The sequence below is a fragment of the Passer domesticus genome, chromosome 14 (genome assembly GCF_036417665.1).
Source record: "Passer domesticus isolate bPasDom1 chromosome 14, bPasDom1.hap1, whole genome shotgun sequence".
Taxonomy (NCBI): Eukaryota; Metazoa; Chordata; class Aves; order Passeriformes; family Passeridae; genus Passer; species Passer domesticus.
Window position 1 is genome coordinate 13699018 of NC_087487.1, and position 23579 is coordinate 13722596.

At 42.4% G+C, this 23579-nt stretch overlaps 1 protein-coding gene across 11 annotated transcripts in view; it reads right to left on the bottom strand.

Moving 5' to 3' along the window:
• The window catches only part of AGBL1 (AGBL carboxypeptidase 1), a 365053-nt gene that overhangs the window by 255027 nt on the left and 86447 nt on the right, over window positions 1-23579 (bottom strand). For all 11 annotated transcript variants that reach the window (XR_010347512.1, XM_064388768.1, XM_064388763.1 and 8 more), the window contains one exon: window positions 7658-7838. Coding sequence is in view for 10 of the 11 variants with exons in the window: in XM_064388768.1 (XP_064244838.1) it covers window positions 7658-7838 (181 nt within the window). In the remaining variant the exon portion in view is untranslated. The remainder of the gene's footprint in view (window positions 1-7657; window positions 7839-23579) is intronic.

Here is a 23579-nt window from a genome sequence, read left to right on the forward strand (position 1 = left end):
TGCTGTCATGGGATGCACCTGGAAAGAATTCTTGCACTCACAACTTGTTACTGCCTGGTAACGTAAAAAAAAAACCTCTCAATGAAAAAGCAAAACAGCTTTACATGAAGATATTGACTTGATTATAGATTGCTATGTGTGTATGGTTGGCAATAAATCCCTTTTCTTACTGGCATTCCACGAAATATACATATATACATGCAGAGTAGAATATAGCAGCCCTTCTCCAACTGGTATGAGCCCTTAAGTCCTTTGCTATTTGTGGCAGACAAACAAAAGCAATCAAAAAGGTGAATTAGGACCTAGACTACATTGTTCACTTCTCCTCTGTGTTCTGCTTCCCAGACACTGAAGGATCCTATGAGTTATAGTGCAATATGTAACAATTTTACATAAGGACACATCCACTGGTGAAATTCAATAAGCCAGTTCTAAAACACTATGGAAAAGTTTCTCACTTCTGCACAGCTCTGAAGGTAGCATAATTTCCAAAGAATTTTACATCATAAATCACCCCTCTTTCCATGCAGAAAAACACCAGCACAGTTACCCGAGTCCCTGTCAAGGTTATGACCTCATGGAGGTAGTGCTCAAACACTAATTTCGGAGTCATGCAATGTGCACAGACCCAAGGTGCAACATCATTGGAGCCTTTTCCCTGCCAGTGTCACCCCTGCTTCTCTATTTCCTCCTCTCAGCTCAAACCTGAGATATACAACTCCAAGAGCCCTTCAGTTTTTCAAGCCCTTCAAGACTCAGAGCTCCTTTGCAGCATTAAAACTCTGCTGCACCTTTTTCCCAGCAGTGCTGCTCATTAAGCTGCAGAAAAGGTTTTGATTTCTCACCCTCTCATTGCAGTATTGACTCAATTTTCTGGTTTTTATTTTCTTGATGCTTCTGTGGGACATTCAGCTGGGTTTATGAAATTAGGATGGCAATTTGCTGAAACCACTGGAGCAAATTTTGCCCGTGTAATTACCCAATTGCATGTGCAATCACACAAGCCATGTGCACAGGTAAACAATTCAACTTCAGCTGGACCTCTGTAGGTACATTTTTGCACAGCAATTTTGAAAACATAAGCTCTCAAATGAAGCTTATTTTTGTAGATAAGGCTCTTCATCACTTTTCTACAAACACCATTTCCACTTGCCAGTCTGTTTCCCCAACCCAAGGTCATTTTACATCCCCTCTCCTACCACAGTACTTCACCAGCTTTTAATGCTACATTTGAATAACAGATTCCAAAGAGAGGGAAGGGGAAAAAGTGAAGGAAAAATACATAAATAAATAAAAATGTTAAAGACCAGCATTAGTCAAAACACAAAGCTAACCCAGCATAGAATTTTTAAAAAGCAAACTCATGGAAAATAAGCTTTACACTTGCAAAACTAAGCTCCTGAATTTTTTTGTTCATAAGCTTTCAAAAATTTCAGTGCATATTTCACACAAAAATTATGTGTTTTAATACTTAAAAGGGCCAAATAGCAACATAAAATGAGAAATGTCACTTGGAACTCCAGGGATGTCCAGTTTTCATGGCAAAAGAAATATTGCCTGATTTATTACACAGGGTAATATATGAAGGTATATTACAAGAGACAATAACCTTCATTACCAGGCAATTTCAGCTTTCCAGGTAGTGTGGATATTGCAGTAAAGTACTGGACATTCTTCATTGCATCTATAAAAGTGAAGTTTTTACAATTTCATTTTGTGGACTTCTATTTTCCCATCCTATGAATAACAACTCCATCTCTGCATCTGTAGCTTCCAACAGGCTTTAACTCAGGTAAACAGACTCGATCTTGAGATGGGTGGCCAAAAGAGCCCCTTTACTTGTGATATTAGCTCAACTCCAAAATATTCAGCTTTGATATCAGTGTTTGATGTCTACCACAATCACCTACAAGGTACCATTCAAGCTCAGCAGCAATTACATCTCAGTGTAAATTTGCTTGTGCAGTCAGCTGGGCCAGGGTTTGCATATATGAAAATCCCATGAAGGAATAAAGAGACTCCTGATTTTAATACATTTCCCCAATTCCTGCCTTGATGATACTGAGGTATGCTTCACAAACTCTCATCAGGTGGCTGTGGCAGTCATTGCAGCAGGATAATTTCCCTATGCCAGGAGGTAATCCTGAGAAAGAGCTGCAACTACAAAGCTCAGAGCTCCAGGAAGGGCTTCCTGCAGCCAGGGCTGAGATGCTGGGTCAGGCTGCACGGGAGCCAAGAGCACAGCATCCTTTTCATTCCCTCCAACCCCACTGCACAGCCTGTGGCACTAATGCACCAGGCCCTAACAAGGCACCAGCTGCTCCTTGCCTGTCTCTCTACAGAGCCCAGCACGGGCACAATTGTGATGGGAATAATATCCCACAAATGGGACTCAAATAAGCATAATAACAAACAAGAGGGATAATGACACACAATCAAGCTAACAAGAATTATATTATAATTCAATCATCTCATTAACTTTACTAAAAGCTAGCTTTGTACACCAGTCTCCTGGCTCCTGAAAATGTCTTCAAAGGAGTGCACACATCTGATTACAAACTCACATCATCAGTTAGGAAAACAGACACAAATGCAGAACAAAGGGATTCCTTTCTGAGCCTGTGGAACAACCTGTTCATATCTAATATTCATGCTAACTTGAAAATGCAAGGCAGAACCCATCCAAAATAAAATAGTTCCCAAGGCTAGAAGCTGAAGTGTTTAGTAGTCCAAGGCAGTAACATCTCTGAGCCCACACCTAGTGATTTTTGTAGTAAAATTTCCAAGTGACCTTGCATGACCAGCATAAATTGTACAGGGAAGAGCACAGGGACACACACACAACTCACTGGGCACCTTCACTGTGTAAGAGCTTACAAGGACTGCAAGTGCTTTGGCAATTGGCAGCTGGGAGACTGATGAAACATGGAACAATGCCTTGGATCCTTCTAGTTTTTAATATGGCCATTAACTAATTAGATTTCACGACCATTTAGAAGACAGATGATATTGCAATCTCCATTTTATTAGCAAGAACAATATGGTACTTCCATGAGAAACCTGCCAACAGGAGAATGAGGCCCCAGAATTTAAACAAACCCTAGATCCTGTCCACATCACACCTTTTAGTCAAAAGGCAGCAGTTGTGATGCTCAGTTATTAGGCTGGACACTGAGACAAGCAGTTACAAGCAACAAATTGTGTTCACTCTCTGGGTCAAACTCCTGAAAGCACATGGGATATGCTGAAGATAAAAGGAATTGTAGCAAAGCACCCAAAATTTCAGCTATAGAGCTTCTGAGAAACAAAACCACCAAGCAATAAAACCAACTCCTGATACAAGGCTGGTGCTGAGTCCCACAAACTGATATCAACACAGGCTCCTGTTTTAGAGGCTCAGGCACACTATAAATTAGGTGAGGGTGTTAAAACAACAGCTGGCTGCTAATTAGTCACAGCCCCCCTCAGCAGGGTATCAGCAAAGTGGCAGAGAACATCTCAAGTAAATTAAATTTTAAAAAATCCTTCTGCAATCACTCCCCTGACAGACCCTTCCTTCATCTCCCCTCTCAGCTTTTTATTTATTGTAATTACTTTAGTAATAAGATTTGTTTCCTTGTTATTATATATATTACCATGCAGGGCAACAACAACAACAACAGCAAAAAATAATAGCTGGGAAGAGTTATGGAGCTTATTTATCTCCTTGGCTGTTATTGGGCCGTTGGGTGGAGAGAGCAATGAGGAGGTGGGGGCCTGGGAAAAGCAGTAAATAGAAAAGAAAGCATATTCCTTGGGAGCAGAGACATATGGGGGCATATTTACGAAGGAGGAAACACTGACAATGAGTGAATAGAGCTAATAACTCAGGGGGCCCAGCAGCCCTGGCTGATAAAGGAAGGAATAAACAATCCTGCACTGGAAGGGCTGTCAGAAGGGAGAGTCCTGGGGTGCAGCTGTCTGCAGGGGGATGTTTATCACAGAAGGAGAGCCAAGGATGGGCTGTCACATCAGCACAGCACAAAGGGCCTTGGATGAAACTGGGGCACCTCCCACAGCAGAGAGAAAACTCAGAAGTGTGTGGTGCAGGGCCAGACACCATTTCTGGTTGTTCCACCAAGGAACAATTCACAGAAATGAGAGCTAAGAAATACTGCAGCTCATATTTTATCTCGTGCTGTGCAGGCACTAGCCACATTTGGTACCCTAAGCTCTCAAATCCATCACTGCCCTCTCAGTGAAAGGCAACAGAAGCAACACCTGAGGCACCAAAGCAGCAAAGAGCTGTTAAAATTTCTGCTGTACTTGAGGAAAATTAGTCCACACTTCATGTGCACGTCCCAGAGCCACCGAGTATCCCAGTACAGATGTTCCCAGAACTCGCATCTTTGTCATCTCTGAGGTCTTAAGGAAAGCATCAGTGCACATGCTCTTGCCACCTCCCAATGTGCATCTCAGAGCACAGCCAGTGTATGTGAGGGTTGAGTCTTTCACAAGTTACAAAATGCTCTTTTTTTCCAAGTATGCCTTGCCTTCCACATATGCCTACCCAACTACTTTTGGCAAGGTGGTAACAATTTAGGTGAAGAACTTCTGGAGAAAACACAGGGACAGACTCAGAGAACATCTGTCAAAGAGCAGCACACGACTCCTGTAGCACCTCTCTCCTAGAGAGAAATTCCATTAATTCAAAACTACTCCTTTCCCAGCCTTCTCACATCTCTGCTCTGTCCTTAGAGAAACAAACACATCATAGATTAACCAGTCTGGAGAGAGCATTTGGAGTGTGTTTGCAGAGTGCATGGCATCAATTTAGAACTAAACTTCTCCTTCAACCCTCTGACCACAGAGAAGCAATAAAGAGAAGGAGAGATGTCTGCAGTTGTACAGCTTTGTGTGACATCACCTCAAGATTTAGTCCTTAAGGATGCAGTTCTGCATCATAAACTGACTCCTTAGACCAGCCATTAGCTTTTCTCCCTATCCCTGATCCTTTCTGCCTCTTATTGCCCAGAGAACACAATGTGTCTATTCAGGAAAGTAAGCATTAATACAGGAGAAAAAAAGGTCATTTATACAAATAGTGTCTTAGGGTATAGAGACAAATGTGGTGCTTCTCCTCCTCCTAAGGTCATCCTTCCAAACAGAAGGCACCAGGTTCCAAAGGTTAAGTGGGAGCACACTCCTTTTTTCCTTTGTACTTTTGAGACTGTGCAGAGGAAAACTGTTCTAGGAGGGATTTTAGTGGGCATTTCTCTCTCTTTATGTCAGTAATTGTCAAGCAACTGAAGGTTTTCTCTGATAGGCTTGAGGAGGTAATGGACAAAGCCCCTGAGTAAACAAGGAACAGACAGAGTAAATTAAAGGGGAGGGAGCATCAAGGGAGAGACAGAAAACCCAGCACCTCACCTGCCTTACCTTGGAGATGCAAAGCTTACTCAGCCTGTGCTGGGGGAGGGCAGGTGCAGCAGAGAACAGGATGTTTTTAAAACAGATAAAGAATAGTCCATGGCTATATTCCAAAAGAAAAACCAGGATTCCCTCTACCTAGCTGCTACTATGGTTACCCCACGCCTTTGAAGAAATCATGTGGCTTCCAATAACTTTCCTTCATCTAAAAAAGAGTCACCAGCTCCCATTTCCACTCATTGGTTCATTATTTTGCAAAATTCATCAAGTTCTTTTCAATGAAAAGCCTCCTTGATTCAACAGGAGGGAAGAGTGAGAAAAGGGAAGCAGATGAAAATAAAAAGGAATCATTAAAATTAGGTAAAGGAAGAGGAAGAAGATACCAAATCTTACACACTCCCACAAGCTTTTACACGTCCACATACACTCTTACATGCTACCAGTAAACCTGAGCACCAGAACAAAAATATTTCTTTTAATATAGGAGGAACCATGGCTACTAAAAAACATACATATAAAGAAACAAGAAAAATATGGGAGGAGAAAGAATCCATGGGAGGATTCATAATAAAGATATATTTAATTTAAAACATAAAGGAATTATTTATTCCCCTCTGCAGGCCTCATGATCAATAAAGGAGACGTGGCCAAGTCCCTTTTCTCCTAGTCCATTTAAGGTTTACTAAACTCTTCTTCATCACCAGATTTAACTACAGTTCAAGCTCACCTGCACCATGGAACACAAAACACATTTCCTGTGTGACACATACCCTTCATTCGGGTGTCACCAAGAGCCACATTCTCCCTCCTGAAGGTCCCTTCTCTGCTGCACTGGTTCCTGACAGCTGCAGGAAAAGGTCAGCCATTCCCTCCAGTCCTGCATCTGATAGAAACTTTAACTAAGTGTAGTGAGAGGAAAAAAATAAGGGGGAAAAGCCACAGTTGTTTTTCCTGTTCCTTCTGTCTGAGAGGATCAAGAAAGCATTTGGTGCCAGCAGAGCCTTCAAGTACCCTGGGGCAGTACCCAGCTATTCTGAACAGTGCTCCCAGACTCCTGGCAGACCCAGGCCCTGGGAGCACAGCAGCCCAAAATCTGTGACTTCACAGACTAGAGACTGTCAGAAAAGCCCAGGGTGCTCCCTGGTGAGCCAGTCATCCCAAACTCAAGTGAGTTTGAAACCCAGCTCAATGCAATTATTGCTCAGGATTTGCTTTTCTGTTCCCGTAACAATATCACAGCCCAACTCCAAAGCAGGTGTGGGACTGTACCTTAAGAAAAGTTGTTCCTCTACACTTTGCTGTGTTCCAGTGCTTATTTAAGCCCATTTTTCAGCTTTGACATTTGTCACGTGCCCCTCTGCAATAAGCCAGGGGTCACAGTTGTTGCAAACCCTCCAAGACCCCATCACCAGGTCAAGACAGCAGCCACTGGTGTGATGTGATCATGACGTCCTGCCCTTGCACTGGGCAGGACCAACAGTCATTAATTCACTGCCACTCTCAAACACCCAAAGTGAACTAATTCCACCTTCTGGAGAGAGGAGGAGATTTGTTTTCCAGCAAAGAGCAAGCCTACCTTAGCTTATGGCCCTCTTCAAGGGTTCACACAGTAATATTTATTTCAGCTCAAAATATTAGGAGCAGAGTTGTGCCTTTTCCAGTCATGTACAGGGAGAGGGAAGTTAGTGTGGGTGGATAGGGAGGGTATAAGGTAAAGAATGCAAAAAGGAATCAATATTTTTCCAAGATCAGATTCAGCATCTCTTAGGAAACATGTGGGAAGGAAGATTGAAAAGAAGGTGGGAGAAGGAGGAAGGTTCACTATACAGAAATATTTCTGTGAAATTTTAAGAAATCCTTATTCATCCTCCCCCACCAGGTTATACAAAGCATTAATTACAGCTAGTTTTTCCCAAGCATATCTGCTTTGCAGCTGTATTCTGCCCTGCTGCTTTAACAGAATGGATAAACCTCCATTTGTCAGTAAAGATCCTGTTTCTCCAGCACCACTAACACTCCTTCCAGGGAACTGAGAGATCTTCTGACCACAGACAGTGCAGAACCACATGCACCTGACAAATGCAGGACAGCACACCAGGCCACGCCTTAGATTCACATTTTCCATACAGGACTGATAACAGGATGAATAAAAACACAGGGCAAAGGGAATTTTCCCAGCACAAACACTGGAGATGGGAACTGCTGGGTGCACAGACAAACTCCAGGATAAGCACACGTCACAACTCACTTGCCATTGATGACTCCATCAGGATTAAGCATGGGCACAATCTTGAAGATGAAACATTTCCTCAGGAGCTCAGCAATGGGATCGCAGCTCACCAGGAACTCCAGGGTGCCCTTCATCACCCAGCTGGCATTGCTCTCCCCAGGGTGAACACGGGCTGTGAGGAACACGTAAGGACGGCTGCCTGCAAAGCAAAGAAAAACACCCCCAAACTAAACAGGGCTTTCCTTTGAACAAGGTCTTTGCAAGTGGATTTTATTCCCCTTGAATTTAGATAACAATCCAAAATGCATTCTAAGGAAAAGTGCATCCCTAGACTTTCCAGATATTTTCTCAAGGTGCTATTTATAAACTGATCACAGATTTGGTCCTCAGAACCAGCACAGAGCTAATTTCTCTTTTTATTCTGTGATAACTTCTAGGTATTTGCATCTACCATTAGAAAGCATTCTGCAGGTGCAGGTTACTGCCTCCAAACAGCTTTACCATACTTTCTAGCAATTATTAAAAGTTTGATCCCATCAAATTTCATTAAGGTTTAAAAGGCAGCAAGAAGTTATTTAATTGTCTAAGGTCCTGCTCCACTTTCAGTATTTCACCATTAACAATTCAGAACTTTCTAAATATCTAAGCAGATTTGCCCACCCATAAGGGGCTCCAAGGACATGCAAGCTGCCTGATCTCTGGAAATAATTTGTGCTGTAAGGTCAAAATCATAATTAATTGAACTAAACTGATATAATTAAAGAAAATGCACTAATATGTTCACCAGAGCCGCAGAGGTTGAGTCCACAAACCTACCATTACTTCATAACAATACAACAAAAGCTAGAAATAACAATGCATATAGCTAAGGCAAGCTGTTGCTTTTGGTGGAAAGTCTTCTTCAGCTTTAAATAATATAGATGCTCACTCAGATTAGAAAGGCTGATTTTCAGAAGCTGCAACTAGAAGAGTTCATCTGTTTGTAGCACTACTTCCATGCATGGGAAACATAAGCTGTGGCAATTTGAGTAGGGGAGAGGATTTGGGGGGGTTGCCTTTTTAAAAAAACCCAAAGAGTAAATAAAATTTTTACTGAACAGTTCATTGATAATCTCTACTGAACCTATTTCAAAACAGACTTGCAACTTAACAGCAAAAGTTTTCTTGTTATCAGATATGTTATTTGCTGTTCCTGTGAAAAAGCCACTAAACACATTTGGTCTGGGTACAAGCCTCCAAAAACTCTCAGCATACATATGCTTAGAAAAGACCAAGTTTGACAGCAGATTCTTTGAAGATCCCATCTGTGCTGAGCACACTTCAGGGATGGGCCAAGGAAACAGGAGAAGGCAGAAGGAGACACCTGCCAGGCACAGAAAATAAAAGGAAAGAGGAAAGCAATTATCTGTCTTAAAATGATCCTTTTGTGGGCATTCACTATCACAAGTCGAGCTGACAGATTTATTCAGTGGAAAGCTTTATCTCTCAGGGCATCACAGCCACGCCAGGGCAGGTTTGTCCTGCTCCATTAGGACACATCAGAGCTCACGCTCTGTTCCCTTCATGGGCTGAAAGGCCCAGCTGACAGGACTGGGAGAGGCAACAGGACAGAATGCAAAACCAAAGGCATCAGCTGAGTGCCCTTGTAAACAAATGCTGAATTAGCATTTTACACGCCTTTGTCTTTAGCTCCCAAAGCCTTCCTTCTGTTTCCAAATGTGTTACAAATCATTAATCCATCATAGTAAAACAGGGAGGTAGAACATCACCCCCAAAAATACAGATGGTAATTAAGGAGGTTTAGCTGTTTGTCTGACCAAGAAAAGGCTGTGTCAGAGCTGGGAATACAGGTGAAATTTCTCATTTCACGTTCAAACAAGGAATAAGCATTAATTTCTCTCCTTACCTGTATATTCTGCACAGTTCTGCCCAGTAAATACTTTACAGCACAATTTAGTTACTTCATATAAGGACACACTCAGATTTGGAAATAATCCCATATCCACACTTCCCTCCTAAGCAGTCGGGGGCACAAGAGGAGTGAGCTGCACTCCCAGCTCAAAGAGCTCATACAGAGCAATCATGTTCTGGTCCAGTAAAGCAACTGGGATTCAGTTCCTCAGTAGCCAAATATTAGGCTTTTGTCATTCTTACACCTCACCATACTGGGGGCTGGGGCATTTTTATCAACATGTACTTAGGTACTTATGGATTGCCAAAGACTCCTTTAGCTCCTGCAGAACCAGCTGTTCTGATTTTTTCCCCCCAGATTAGAAGACACTAGTTCTATTCTTCTCCAGCTAATTGTGCATTACCATCTACCTTAGTAATGCCTTATAACAGCAACAAACAAAAGCCAGATTTCACAAAGACATCAGCTGCATTTTGCCATTTCCAAACATTTTCTCCTTTCTCCCATCGCCATGATTTAGTGCTGTTTTGCAGGCTCATTGCTGAGCTAAACTTATGGGGCTGTGCAGTTATAGCTGGGAATGAGGCTCCTGAGGACTTCTAATGGACAACAGCTGTAAATAGCACAGAGCAAAATAAAATGTGCTCTCTTTTGCAATTGATGAATACAGCTTTAACAACTCTTACCCCTTCTGGATATTGATACAGAGTGCAGCATCTTAATTGAGAGGTTCATTCCTCAGTCAAAATAAGAAAAATAAAAAAAAACCTCTAAGCAACAGCTTTCTCATGTCAGAAACCCAGGACAATTTGCCATAATTCTGCTAATTGCAATAGCATGGGGCTGGCAGAGATCTGGCTTCTGCTGTTTCCCTCAAGGCTCATCAAAGACAAGCTTGTCTTACTCAGACTCAGTGTTGGAAAAGCTCCTGGATTCTCCAGATCTTAAACCCCAGAAAGCATGAGGGAAGGGAAAGAGACCAGAGATCACCTACACTGTTCTCCTGTGGGTGACAACAGGAGGGCCCCATTGCCTGCAGGTCCAGCCAAGGAAATCTCTCTATTCCAGTGAAAGTTTCCTTTGAAAGATCCCCTCCTGCCAAGCACATCCTCAGCTCTGACATCCCACCCACAGGAGAGTCGTAAGGGAGGTTTGTACAAGCAAGGAAACCACAGAGCTTGTTAAGTGTCTGTTCTCTTCACAGGAGCCATCACAGCCAAATCCCACCTCCAAATACTGCTCCCCCAGAGCGCTCCCAGCATGAAAACTAATGAAGCAGCAAATAGAGCAAAGAGCTGATGACATGGCCATAAAACTTGCTGCTCTTGAAACACCTGGAAAACAGCAGGAGTGGCTCAAACCTATGGTTTACAGCATATCCAGTTACTTTGGAATTACTATGCTAACTGCTTTTAACAGAGCTCTGAAAGGAGTAGACAGAGCAGTGGCCAGCCATGCTCCACACTCAGCTGGCAGCCCCAGTGGAGATCTTTGCACTCAGTTCAGCTGCTTCCCTTCATTCCTGACTTCCAGCATCCCCATAACAGCTCAGTACTACCCAGTACAACTTACTGGTGCCCTGCTGCCCTTCTCTCTCTGCTCTTTCAGAGCTCCATGGGACAATTTCCCATGCCCTGCTAAACCTGTGTTAAGGACTCACAACCTCAGGTTCTTTCATATACCTCCTCCCAGGACCAGAACTGAGCTGAAGTCTTCAGAACCCTCAGGCCAACACTTAGGCAGCTCCTTTCCATGTTCTGAGGAAGCTCCCGAAAGCTCAGGTTAGCCATTTATCTCTGCAAAGCCCACATGACACATAACCTTCTCTGGGAATGTAAATAATAAAACGGGAAAGTAGAGGAGCCTTTTCATGCTACATAAACCTTATCCAACAAATCATGTCTCCTTACACTGTGTTACATTTCAACATGCCCAGAATATAACATGGCATCAACAATACCCAAGGTGGGAGATTAAAGAACCACTGATTCCTCTTGCAAAACTTCGAGCAAAGAACCTTTGAATGATAATTTTACTAATGCACCACCTAATTCCCATCTCTCCTTCTCTTCACTCATTTTTGATTGTGTATATATGAATGAAAATGAGAGCTTTGTTCTTCCAGTAGTGCTAACTTGCTGCTTAATCTCCTGCCTCTAAGGGTCCTCCTCTAGTCATGTCATCACCAAGGTTCACTGAGAAGTGGCTTTGATGTCACTAATCGTGACATCAATTGGGGAAAGAGAAGCCTGAAAGAAAAGAACAAAACCCCATTAACACAGCAGTGTCCCTCATCAAGGGGAGCACAGAAAGGAAATGAAAAGCAGTTCCAGATGCCCTGACCTGGGCTGCTGCTTTAAATTATTTCAAGCTGAGGTCTGAGCCATGCCATTTGTAAAGGGACAGGGCATTGAAATGATGCAGGGCTAGGATTTTTTTAAGGAGTCAAAGGGAATTAGGTACACAGCATGTGAAAAATTCAGTCTAGATCGGGATCTTGGGCTGGAACTTTCTGGCTGTGCCTCTGCATACCTCTCTTTCCTTTGCACAAGTCCAGGGCCATTAAGACACAGGATTCTTTTTCTGCTTTATGTACAGCATGCCTACCATGAGCATTACACAGATCAAAGGGCCAACTTTACCCCAGGATATAGTAGAGAAAAATCAAGAAAGCAAAACTTTTCCTTTCAACTTAATTAGCTGTTCCCACTACAGGCTGTTCTGTGAGTAAATGATGGGTAAACAGGAGGACCATCACATAGCTCTTCCATGCATGTCACAGCTGCTTCATGCCCTGGATCCTTCTGACATGCCCAAGGCTGCAGAGTTATGCAAAGCCAGAGAGAAGAGGGGATATGGAGTGATGCACAATGAATATATTAAATATATTTGTAAAAAACATCAAATACTGAGATCAAATACAGAAAACAATGAGCCTGATCTGAGGCAGAATGTGTATTAGATACTTTTCCCGCCTCCTAAAACTTTTTCACCAGTTGTCAGACTTTCAGTTGCCTTAAGACAGAATAATTCTTCCCTGCCCACCTCCCCCTACCCCAGATTGCTGTCTCCTTGCTGTGCCTGGTTTTGGCTGGATGCTCCAAAAGCAGATACATCTTAATACAGAGGCAAAACACAGTCTAGCAGGATCAGCTGTTGTTTTCCAGAAATATCAGTGAGCTATTCCTTTCTTAAATATTTCTGTATTATATGTATTATTTCTATTACCTATGGCAAAGAAGTGAACATGAGAAATCATCTCAGCTGCCTGTTCCCTACCTTCATAGCTTGATGTGAGAGTTTCAGCCTCCAAGTTGCTTGGCAACCTTCTTTTGTGTACATGTTTTATGAATTCATTCACCTCTGAATCAGAGATGATCAGGGAGCTGAATATGGGTACAGATTGCTCAGCCTCAGTTCAGCTTGACCTGCTGCTAACACTGGGTTTGAACTCCAGGAAATTGGTAAGCAAGTTGTCAAGGCTGTTTTGGGGATGTTTCCAAACTCCTAAGCTCTTAAAGCAGCAGGAACCACCATCATTATTTAGCAGGACCTTCAGTATGACTGAAGGCAAAGGAAACCCACACAAACTAATTCCAGTTCAAATTGAAGCGTTCCTCTTGGGGAAAGCTGGGGAACAACTGAACCTTATTTTCAACACTTACACCCATGGAAAGCCTACTGTAACCCTTTGCAAATTGCCTCAGATGATAAGGAACGTCCCCATCCCAAGTGTGTGCACCTGCATTTCCAACCATTGCCTCATCCAGTCCTGGGTACACCCACTCAGCATTCACTGGCATGTCCAGTGTCACTCTGCACACCCTCTGAGCTGCTCAAATACCATCAGACTTCAAAACTGAAACCATGCAGGTACCTTATTAAGCTGCTGTCAAGCACATTACCTGCATTTACCTCCTCTCAGGGCTGGTAGAGGAATTCCTCTGCCTGGGTGCAGCTCCCTCACCTGTGCTCACTGCTGACATCCACCTCTGCTCCCCTCAGCCACATTCCCAGGGCATGAAACCAAGATGGGGAGACAGCTGGCTAGGAAAAAGTACCCTGATCCAAGAAGGATCAGGAGACTACAGCAGACAATAATGCAAAGCAGTTGCAAAAATGGCAGCTCTCCTGGGACCCACACCAGGCAACGTCACAGCTGAGGCAAGGAACACTCTCTTACTTCCCTCTGCTCAACCCAGTGAGAAAAACCAAATAGCTGCAGTGCTGTGCCCACTGCTGCCCACCATAGGTTTGAAAAACAGATGAAAACTGAAGAGATCATTGAAAATCATCAAATGTTTAGAAGTTTTAGGCTGAAAAATTGGAGAAAATGGGTTTCAGACACGGAAAGAAAAGGTGGACAGAGAGGAAGGAGAAATAACCTTTAAATTGCAAAAGGCTGCTATAAAAAGATTGCAATCATCTGTCCTCACCGCCCAGTGGGACTAGGCTGCATAAAAAGGAACACAAGTTACTATCAGCTAAGCCAACCTGTGGTGACCTGACTGCCCTCACTGCTGTGCCTGAATGTTGGCCCTCCCTCCTGATGGATCCTTGTTCATAAATCCTGTGCCAAGAATCTTCTCTACAGTACCCAAAGCAGTGCCAGTAGAGGCCTATAGCCACATAAATCATAATAGCTCCTTTAGAAACTTGCCCATGATTCCCCTTATTCCTCTGGAACTAGTTCTCTATTCTGACGGCTGCTGGAATTACTATTCCAGTCCACAAGGCAGCTCTGCCACCTCCTGTGTTCTCTTTGATGCAAGGGTCTGCTCACTACTTAATGTTAGCCATGTTAAGCCATGTTAACCATTAGCCACTAATTAGTGGCTAATCAGAAATTTCAGAAATATTTCATCATATTTTGACATCATTAGAGCTTCTTCTGACATACAGAACAGAATTATTTATGGAAAATTCTGTCTTACCTGCTCATTTAGTGACAGTCTTGCCACTTCAAAATTGGAGTAATATTATTTCTGGGATTTCTCTCATCAGTAATGGTCTTCCAAATCCTCTCTGTTACCCTTAAGATTACAATTTCTCAGCTTCTGCTTATGTATGCCTTGAAAGGTGTGAGCAGCAACCACTAAGATCAGCTCCAACACATGATCTAGGTAGCTGATGAAGGGAGCTCCAGATTATCTGTCAGAAGGCAGGCAAGGATCTATCACCCCCTGCTTTTATAACACACACATTATGGCTTTAATTTGTTCTGTGGCAGCAGGCAATTTCAGATACTCAAGTATTTTGTACTGCCATGGCCAGGCCATCAATCCATGTGTTTTTCAGTCAGCATGGGAGAAATGTAGACTGTCTTGCAGAGATGCAAGGCTTCTGAGACCTGGCAAGCAGTAAAAAGCTGTATTTTCAAGTTAGGCATATATGTGACTTTCACCTTCTGGGTTTTTTGCACAAAGACAAAAAAGCTGAACTGAGAGAAGAACTAGAACATTGCCCTGAACTGTCCCATCCTAAAAGAAGGTGAAGGCAGGAGATGAGTACACAGAGACCTGAAGGACAGCTGCTGTAACAGGCAGAGTGCAGAGATCCATGGAGCTATAAAATCCATGGGCTCTTTTCTGAGAGAAGGATTTCATCTGAAATGAAATCAGGCAGGAGGAGCAGACTGAAAAAGCTTCCATTGTCATAAAAATATCTCCCTGGGTAATCCACAGTGATGGAAAAAGGAAACCCTGATAATTTATGTGACAGTTTAATGGGATTTTGGTGACATAGGATACTTGAGAAAGAATTTGCCCAAATAGGACAGACAGGACTTTAATAAGGCTTCAGCTCCGAACCAGCAATATCTTCACCCCTTGCTTTTACATTTCATTCTACATACCCACTGCTCACTCACAGCTCATCTTTCTCATTTGCAAGGCACATTTCAGCACTGTAAGAGCAACAACTGCACTTTCTGGTTAGATCCCCTGCCAGAGAGGCTTCTGAGTATCTGATCCCTAAAGGGATCAAGCTGCCTTTGCACCTACAGGGCAGAGCATCACTGAGCTGTGAACTCTGAGGCATGAACTGCCCTCTGGCCACATCTCCTGCTCCGTGGATGGCACTAATACCTTCTGTTTGGAATTTAAGGGCAGCAGATGGACAGTCTGGAGCAGGAGGTGCTGGCAGAGGGGACGCCCCCAGAACACACTCCAGGAATAAATGGCTTTCACACAGAGTGAGTAATGCTTCAGTCCCCATCTCCTGCCTGTGGGGGACACAGCCTTTACCCCCAGCACAACACGCCTGCCCTTCACTGCCATGGCTCCCAGAGCAGGCTCAGTGCAAGAGGAATTGCTCCGAGAGCCAAACCCGGGTGAATCCGGGGTTAATGGCATGAAACTCCACAAAGGAACATTTAGGCTGAATATCAGAGAGTTACACTAAAAAGTCTCCCCTGTGGAGAGGTGGAAGCTAACATTAAAACCACATTGCCCAGAGCACAAGAAGTCATTTTGTACACAACAACCCTGCAGAGGCTGGGGACAGAAATAACCCAACAGGAATTTGTTTTCTTTGCTAACCTCAATGGATCCAGTTAAGAAGCCCAAGTTTTGTTAATTTCTCCTTCTTGGAAATCCAGGCATGAAAGAAATGGTGAAAAATTGGGTGAAGATCTTAATATTTTGTCCACTCTGAGATGAACTTAGAACTTGCCTGTGAGCCCTGAAATGGGTATGAGAAACAGAGTACTTGCCAGTGTTTCTTTCACTGCTGGGAATAACAGCCAAGTTTAACAGTTTAACATAAGTTTAAGTTGCGTAGCACTTAAAGCTGTTCTGCTCTACAGAAGACAAAGTCTATAGTTTATTCTAAAAATGCTCTTTACTCTTTATGCAGTGCTTATTTAAAACCCACCTATTACCACCTACAGCATAAAGTAATGTTTATTCTTAAATATGTGTTATGCTTTTAAGTGACAGAGATCCATCTCTCCCTGACTTGAAGTCTTCCTCAGGGAATGACTTGAAAGTAGCAAAATATATTAAAAGAAAGTAAAATCAGAGACTCTCATTGTCAAAGTGATAAAATATCAATTTTGTTAAGATAAAAAGCATCACAGATTGCGTCTGATAGCAACAATTAAATTTTTGGCCTTCACTTGATATTTATCACTCATTGCTCCAGAATCAGTCAAGAAGGGAATGTTTCTTAAAAATAATATTATTCTTTTATTATTGCATTTTTCCTGGAATAAGCAAACTATAAGAATTTTAAATTGTGTGTTTTCTTACACATAAAAAAACTCAGAGGAAGGAGGAAATAAACAGAAAGTCTACAAAAAATCTTTCACCACTTCTACTTCACTGTCAACAGCTTCACAGTAAAGGGCCTTCTGCAGGTTGACTTCATTTGTGGCATCACTAAATTGACTTTTACATTATTGCTGTCTAAGTCTGTCCTAAATCTTGGAACTACACTGTCCAGAGCTGATCCCAAAGGAAATTCTTGCTTTCCACAAATGAGAGATCAATGAGGTTAAACAGTCTCCAAATTTTGAATAATGAATCTTGTCTTTACTGCAAGGTCTTAGATGAGCTCCCCAAATATGTGAGAAAAAAACTACAAACAAGGGGTCAACATTAAAGGTCTTTCAGTCAGATCATCAAGAGAGCAAAACTGATGCTGGCCCCAAGATCTTGTATCATGACATAAGCAGCACCATGTTCCATCTCTTAGACTGCATGATGTGTTGTGTTGACAGACCATGAGCAGAACATAAGTTTTCCAGGAGAAAGAGCAGGGATGAGCCCTGAAGTTCCCAACCAAGTTTATACTGTATTTTTTTCAAGCAGTTCTATATTGAAATATCTAAAGATGAAGAAGGAATCAGACTCACATAGCACAATCTGAACCCCAGTGTACTTGACAAAACTAGGTGGAACAAAATTTTCCCCTGCATAAAGCAGATAACATGCAGAAATATCAGTCTGTGGAAAGACACACTAAGCAGTCCCTGCCTCAGGTCAGTAAGTTCTTCCCTTCAGATGCCAGCAAAATGATGTCTAATGGATGATGTCTTCCTGCATCAATCACTGCAGGGAGCAGAGTGTCAAGTTAGGAAGAGTCTGTACGAGGAAATAAGATGATAGGAAGGTTAGAGTGAAAGAAAAGGTTATTTTTATCCCCACAAGTTGCTACAAAGCATAGAAAAAGGTTCTAATGAATAAAGGAGTCAGGCTGCAGAACAGTCCTGGCAGCCCCAGAAGAAACAGAAGTGGAACATGAGATGTCCTTCCTCAGCACTCCAAGTATCACTGCAAAAGTGGGAGCTTTCACACAGGAGAGCTTTTAGTTCTTCATAGTTTCCTAAGTGATATTAAATTTAATTTAAAAGCATTTTCCAGAAGGTTCTTTCAGGCAAATAATTTAACAGCACAATTGCTAGTTCCTAATCAGTTTGAATTTCTGATGTGTAGTACGCAGACTGACTTCCAAAAGCTGATAACTGTGATGCTTCCTCAGTACCAGAGCCTTCCTGCACTTTCACCCCAACACTTCCACAGCAGAACTTTGAACTTTTCCAGCTGACCCTGCCCCAGAATCCTTCCATTTATAGCTCATTTACTCGATACAGCCTGCACAATCCACAGCATGAGCTCCTTTCTCAACGTGCCATAAGAAACACTCATATCAAAACTATTATATTCCAGAGCATTCACAGTCACTTCATCTCCTGCTCTGTAAACTCTGAGTGCTTTTAAAAGAAACACTTATTTATATAGAAGGAAATCCCTGTAAATCATGGTCATGACAGGCTAATAGCTGGCATTGCAAAGATGATTTATCTTCTTGCTGTATCCAACAAAGCTTCTGATGTTAATACCTTGTTTTCAAAATATGAAGACTTCTAACTGATGTTTTCTAACTGCAGCTAGAATATGCAGCTAATGAAAAATGCCTTATATCAAAAAATAACCTTCTCCTGCCACCTAACACTCCCATCAACTCTCACAATCAAAGGATCTCCTTGAATGATTTCTTTCCTCTGTATTACTTAGGGTGCTTCCCTCATGGGTGAAGAAACCAACCATTCAATCTCACTGCTTGTTTATAACCCAAAGCCATTTTAGGGTTTGCATGTATTACCTGTGTATTTAAATTTGAAATATTTTATTACATTTCTGCCTATTGAATTACATTTGAGGCAGGTTATATGCCCTCATGGAGAGCACTACCCTTTGTGCAAACATCAATTTTATCGGGGCTGAGCCTAATTTCACATTGCATTTTGATAGGCTGGAAAACAAGGTCATGGTGTCTGCACAGCTAGTGATGGCCCAGCTGGTGGGAGAGACTTTTGATAAGCTAGAAGGAGGATCCTGGGAGTGTTGTGATTTAAAGAGTATGATCTAGGATATGAAATTAAGGAGCAAACCATCAGTGATGAGCTCTTTCAAGTCTATTTACAGGCATTCTCCATAGCTGGCAGGGCCATCACCTTTGCCAGCACAGAGACTGTAAGCACCTCACTACATGCTTATTGCTCATTCAATAGTTAGGAATGGCTAAAAATGGGGAGAATAGGGATATTGGGGACACCACAGCCTTTGACATGCCCAGAGCCCGTCATCTGTCTCTCGCTTACTCTTTCAGCCTCTGGCCAGTAGCTCTTTTTGAAGCACAATTCCCACGAGTTGAGTTGTGCCTCATGGTGACCCTCTAGCTGTTGTTTTTGTGCCCTTTCAAAATGCTTGACAGAACTGTCACAGAAGGAGCTTGGCATCTGGAAGCTGTGGCAGACACGATATGACCTGATTCATAAAACACAGCTAAACAGCTTGGGCTGCCACAGGCCAGGATTTACAGGACTGAGCTTAAAAATGGCCTTCAACGCCTGCTCTGCTAAATGCACTTTCCTACTGCACACAATAACAATTCCCAAGTTGTGAGGGTGACCTGCAACACTATGAAGTAACAAAGCAGACAAGACACTATAGACACTAATCTTGTTACAGCCTGCACTGTCCACTGCTGCTCAGGACAGGAAAGGAATGACCCCAGCTCTGGCTGCACCTTTTGCACATGGCTACAGGGGTAGGAAGGACTCAAAGAAAAAAATAAAGATTTTTTTTCAGAAATTATTTCAGAAATTCTCCAGCACAGCAAGCACAAAGGAAAAAAATTAAGCCAGAGATAGTTTCTTCTGTGTTATCCACTACAGCCTCATTTTTACAATAAAAGCCTCTCTGCATTTTTATTTCCAGCAGGCACAGCCTGATTAGCAAGGAATTTAAGGACTTTCTGCCCTCCCATCCATCTACCTATTTTCTTCATCTCTCCTTCAATCACTAGTTACTGTTAGGTGCTCGCCATGGGACCTAAACATCCTGTGGGAGATCTGTCAAAGTCACTCTGATGCCAGTGATAATGAATTCCATCTCACTCATCTTCTCTTGAAGCACTTCATAGACTGAAGATTACATGTTTCAAGTGTGTTCCAAGTTATGAAGGTAAGGATTTACAGAAAAATCAAATAAGTTGCCCAAGGATGAAATACAAATCAGTCAGAGCTGGAAGCTCAACAGCTGTTTCCCAAGCTCCAGTCAAAGAGTTCTGTGCCATCCACATTCACCCCAGAAGTGATTTTCTATATAATCCATTACTTCAAATCACTTCCTCCTCTTTTCATTAGCTATGAAAATGAATTGAGTTGTGCACTTAGACATAATCAGTAGAGCCCTCTCTCAGTCATGTTATTTGTCCTATATCAAGATCAGCTGTCATTTTCATTCTGGAACCCACCCATATTTCCCAAAATTATCAAGCACACACACATTTGCAGAGTACTATGGTATTCCTTTATCCACGACAATCAAAAGATGATATGAAAGTGGTAAGGGACAAATGAGGAAATAAAATCGAGTGTTGTAGGAGGTCTCTCTGGTTCTTAAACAATAATTAAAAAAAAATAAAGTCCCTAAGTTGTCCACAAGTCCTTCCTTATCTGTGGGCCAAGACATATCTCCAATCCCATTCTGACTTCTTCATTTATTTGTCACCTCTCTCCACATCATGTTTTAATAAAAATTTCAACATATTTAATTTAACCTCTTTATTTCAAAGCACCCAGGCTAAGCTAGAAATATTTTCAAGAGTTTGTTAAACAAATTCAAGGGGAAAAAAAAGAGTAAGAGCTTATAAAAAGAATTGCCAAGTGGCAAGGAAAATAACTTTCTTTCCCCCCCCCCGCCCCAGCTAAGAAGCACAACAATTACAACTCATAGGGAAAATTAAATTCTAAGCGCATGGGTGATTTAATAGATATCATTTTCCAAGTGTTACAGCCACATAGTAAGTGCCCTGAAATGATACAGAAGTCCAAGTTTAGCTGTCTGGGAACACTGGTGCACTTTGCAGTATCTACCATGTCACTCGTCAGCTCGTTGATCTTATCAGCACATTTGCAGTCTGAGCAGAGCAGCTGTCCCCACTTGGTTTTTATTTCTATTTCTGCATTAGAAACAGGTGGGCAAGCTCAGAGAGCTAACAAGTTTCTTTTTGATGTAGAGATGGACAAATCCTCTCATTAACAGAATGGCCTTTTAAAAATCATTATGGGGTATTTTTAGTCCCATTTCATTTCAGTATTTCTGTATAATTGCAGCCCATTAATCACAAATGCTTGTTTCTAGAATCTGTCAGTTATAGGCAACAAGTAGTAGCAGCCTGTGGCATCTGCAAACTACTACTTTCAACATATTTCTGGCTTATTTTACTGGGATAAGATTGGCTGCATCAGTCACACAGGATTGGATCTCATTCTCCAATTACAGAAATTAAACTCAGTTAAACAGGTCAGGCAGAAATCCATATAGACCCTCCCAGCAAAATCAACTTACAGGTGGGAATTAGAAATAGCAGGTGTTCAGAATTCCAGATACAAAACCAGGAGAAAAACAAACGCATACCACGTATTGCAAATATGCCTCCTCACTCAGTAATGCTCTTGGATAGATTAATATTAAAATCAGCACATGGAAATAGCATTTGATTAAGATCAGCACATAGAAATAGTGTTTGCTACATTTCACAAGTGTGTGGAGCCCCTCGCATGGATGTGGGCAGAGTAGCTGAACAAACTATCTGCTTGCAGCTCTGGCAAACATGCACTAAAGCTGTTCCATACAATCCAAACAACTCCAGGCATTCCTAATGCACGACTAGCTAGGTCAGCCTTTATCAGACAGAAATGCATAGCTTGGAACATTAAATCCAGAAATTAGATTGTTGTTTTCCACAAAGTTTTCAAAGCCTCGAGGTATCAGCTGAATGACTTTTCTATTTTCAAGTCAGACACAGTAGACAGTCTCTCCAAACCAGCCAGCCAAGATTGAAAAGCACCAAGAAAATTCCCAGTTTAGAAGGATAAAGGTGAAAGCAACATCAAAGTTATAACGCCACCCACACTGTTTCCCAACAGCCTGTTAGTTCTGGGTGTTGAGGAAGGGTTTGCCTGTGCAAGCTGAAGCCTATTGTTAGAGTGAGAAATTCAAGAGTCACAGGAGCACCAAAAATCTACCTCAGAGTAGCAGGACACACTCTGGGTTCTGTCACAGCCTAGCAGCTCTTTAACACAAACTGTGCAAGACTTGACAAACTGTCCCTGAGCTGAGCTCCCAAACTAAAGCAGTCGTTTGCTAGAAGAGTGGCAGACCCCACTTTTTGCCAACTCTGCCCAATCTTGCCATCCAAAATAGTTTGCTCCCACAAGATCGTCAGGCATCAGAAAGCAATGTGTATCTACCTCAATCTGTGTATCAGCTGTTCCAATTCTGGAACAGAAAAGGAAAAAATATTGAACCAGAAACAAAAACTGCTCTCTGAGATGGCAGGAGTGGTTGTGTGGGTCTGACAGCAGCTGGTACACGTGCTACACCCCCTGGGATTTCCAGCCACAGATTACTCTTCCACAAGGCCAACCTGCCAGCTGTCCTGCTCCCAAATCTCTGATCACAGCTTGCCTAGCAGTTATCAATGAGGAAGTACAACCAAACAGAAAAGAGAACAACCTTTCTGTTTGGTTGTACATTGGTCACATTTCTCCTGTTAGAAAATGACAATTTCTTACCTTACAGAAGGCTTGAACCTGCGCAACTTCTTAGTGACCTTTTAATTCAAGGAGCAAGAGTGATTCACAGACTGCCCCACTATGCACACCTTCAGCACTACTGACCAGAAATACCTGCTTTAACACAGGTGTCCAAACCCAGCTGCCTTCAAGAGAACCCACTTTACAAATCAGCAGGTGCTCCAGACCTTCTGAGTTGTGAAAAACAACACAATTGTGTAATATGACACATGACCACCTGGGCAATATTGTGGCCAGATGAAGGAACCCCTTCCTGACATTGGCTTTTTCCTTGAGGCACAAGCATTGACTCTTCACACCTTGGTAAGCACATGGAATATTAATAGGAGCAATCTCCAGTGACAGTCTGACCCTAAAATTATTTCCTCTCTCTCACAGCCCATCTCTGCCACATTGAGGAGAGATTTACCTCAATACAAAAGATTCTTGGGCTGACTCACACAGTGCCACAGTGACCTTTCAGCACATGCCCCACAGGACTAGAATTTATGGCCTGGCATGGGAAATGTGCCACTCACAGAAACACGTTGATTTTGGGGTTTTTGCCACACCCTTAATTTGAAGCTGATCATAGAAACACAGTAGCAGTTTAATGCTTGTTCACCATTTGAGGGAGAAAGAGCTGCCTGGGGGCTCTGCTGGGCTGTATTTCAAGACTTTGATTGGCCATTGAAAACACAGCACCTGCAGGCTTCTCACAAACTGTTTCCACCTCAGGGACAGAAGATTAGTTTTTTGCCCTTCTGTTAAGGCAAGAATTCAGGCAACCTAGCACTCCTATAGAAGCTTGCAGGTCCAGTGCAATGAGAACTGGTTCTGGGGTGTTGTAAGACAGGCATATTCCAAGCAGCTGTCTATAAATTTCCAAAGCAATATAAGAAATACATACAACCAAACAGTTTTCAGTTTCATTGATAATT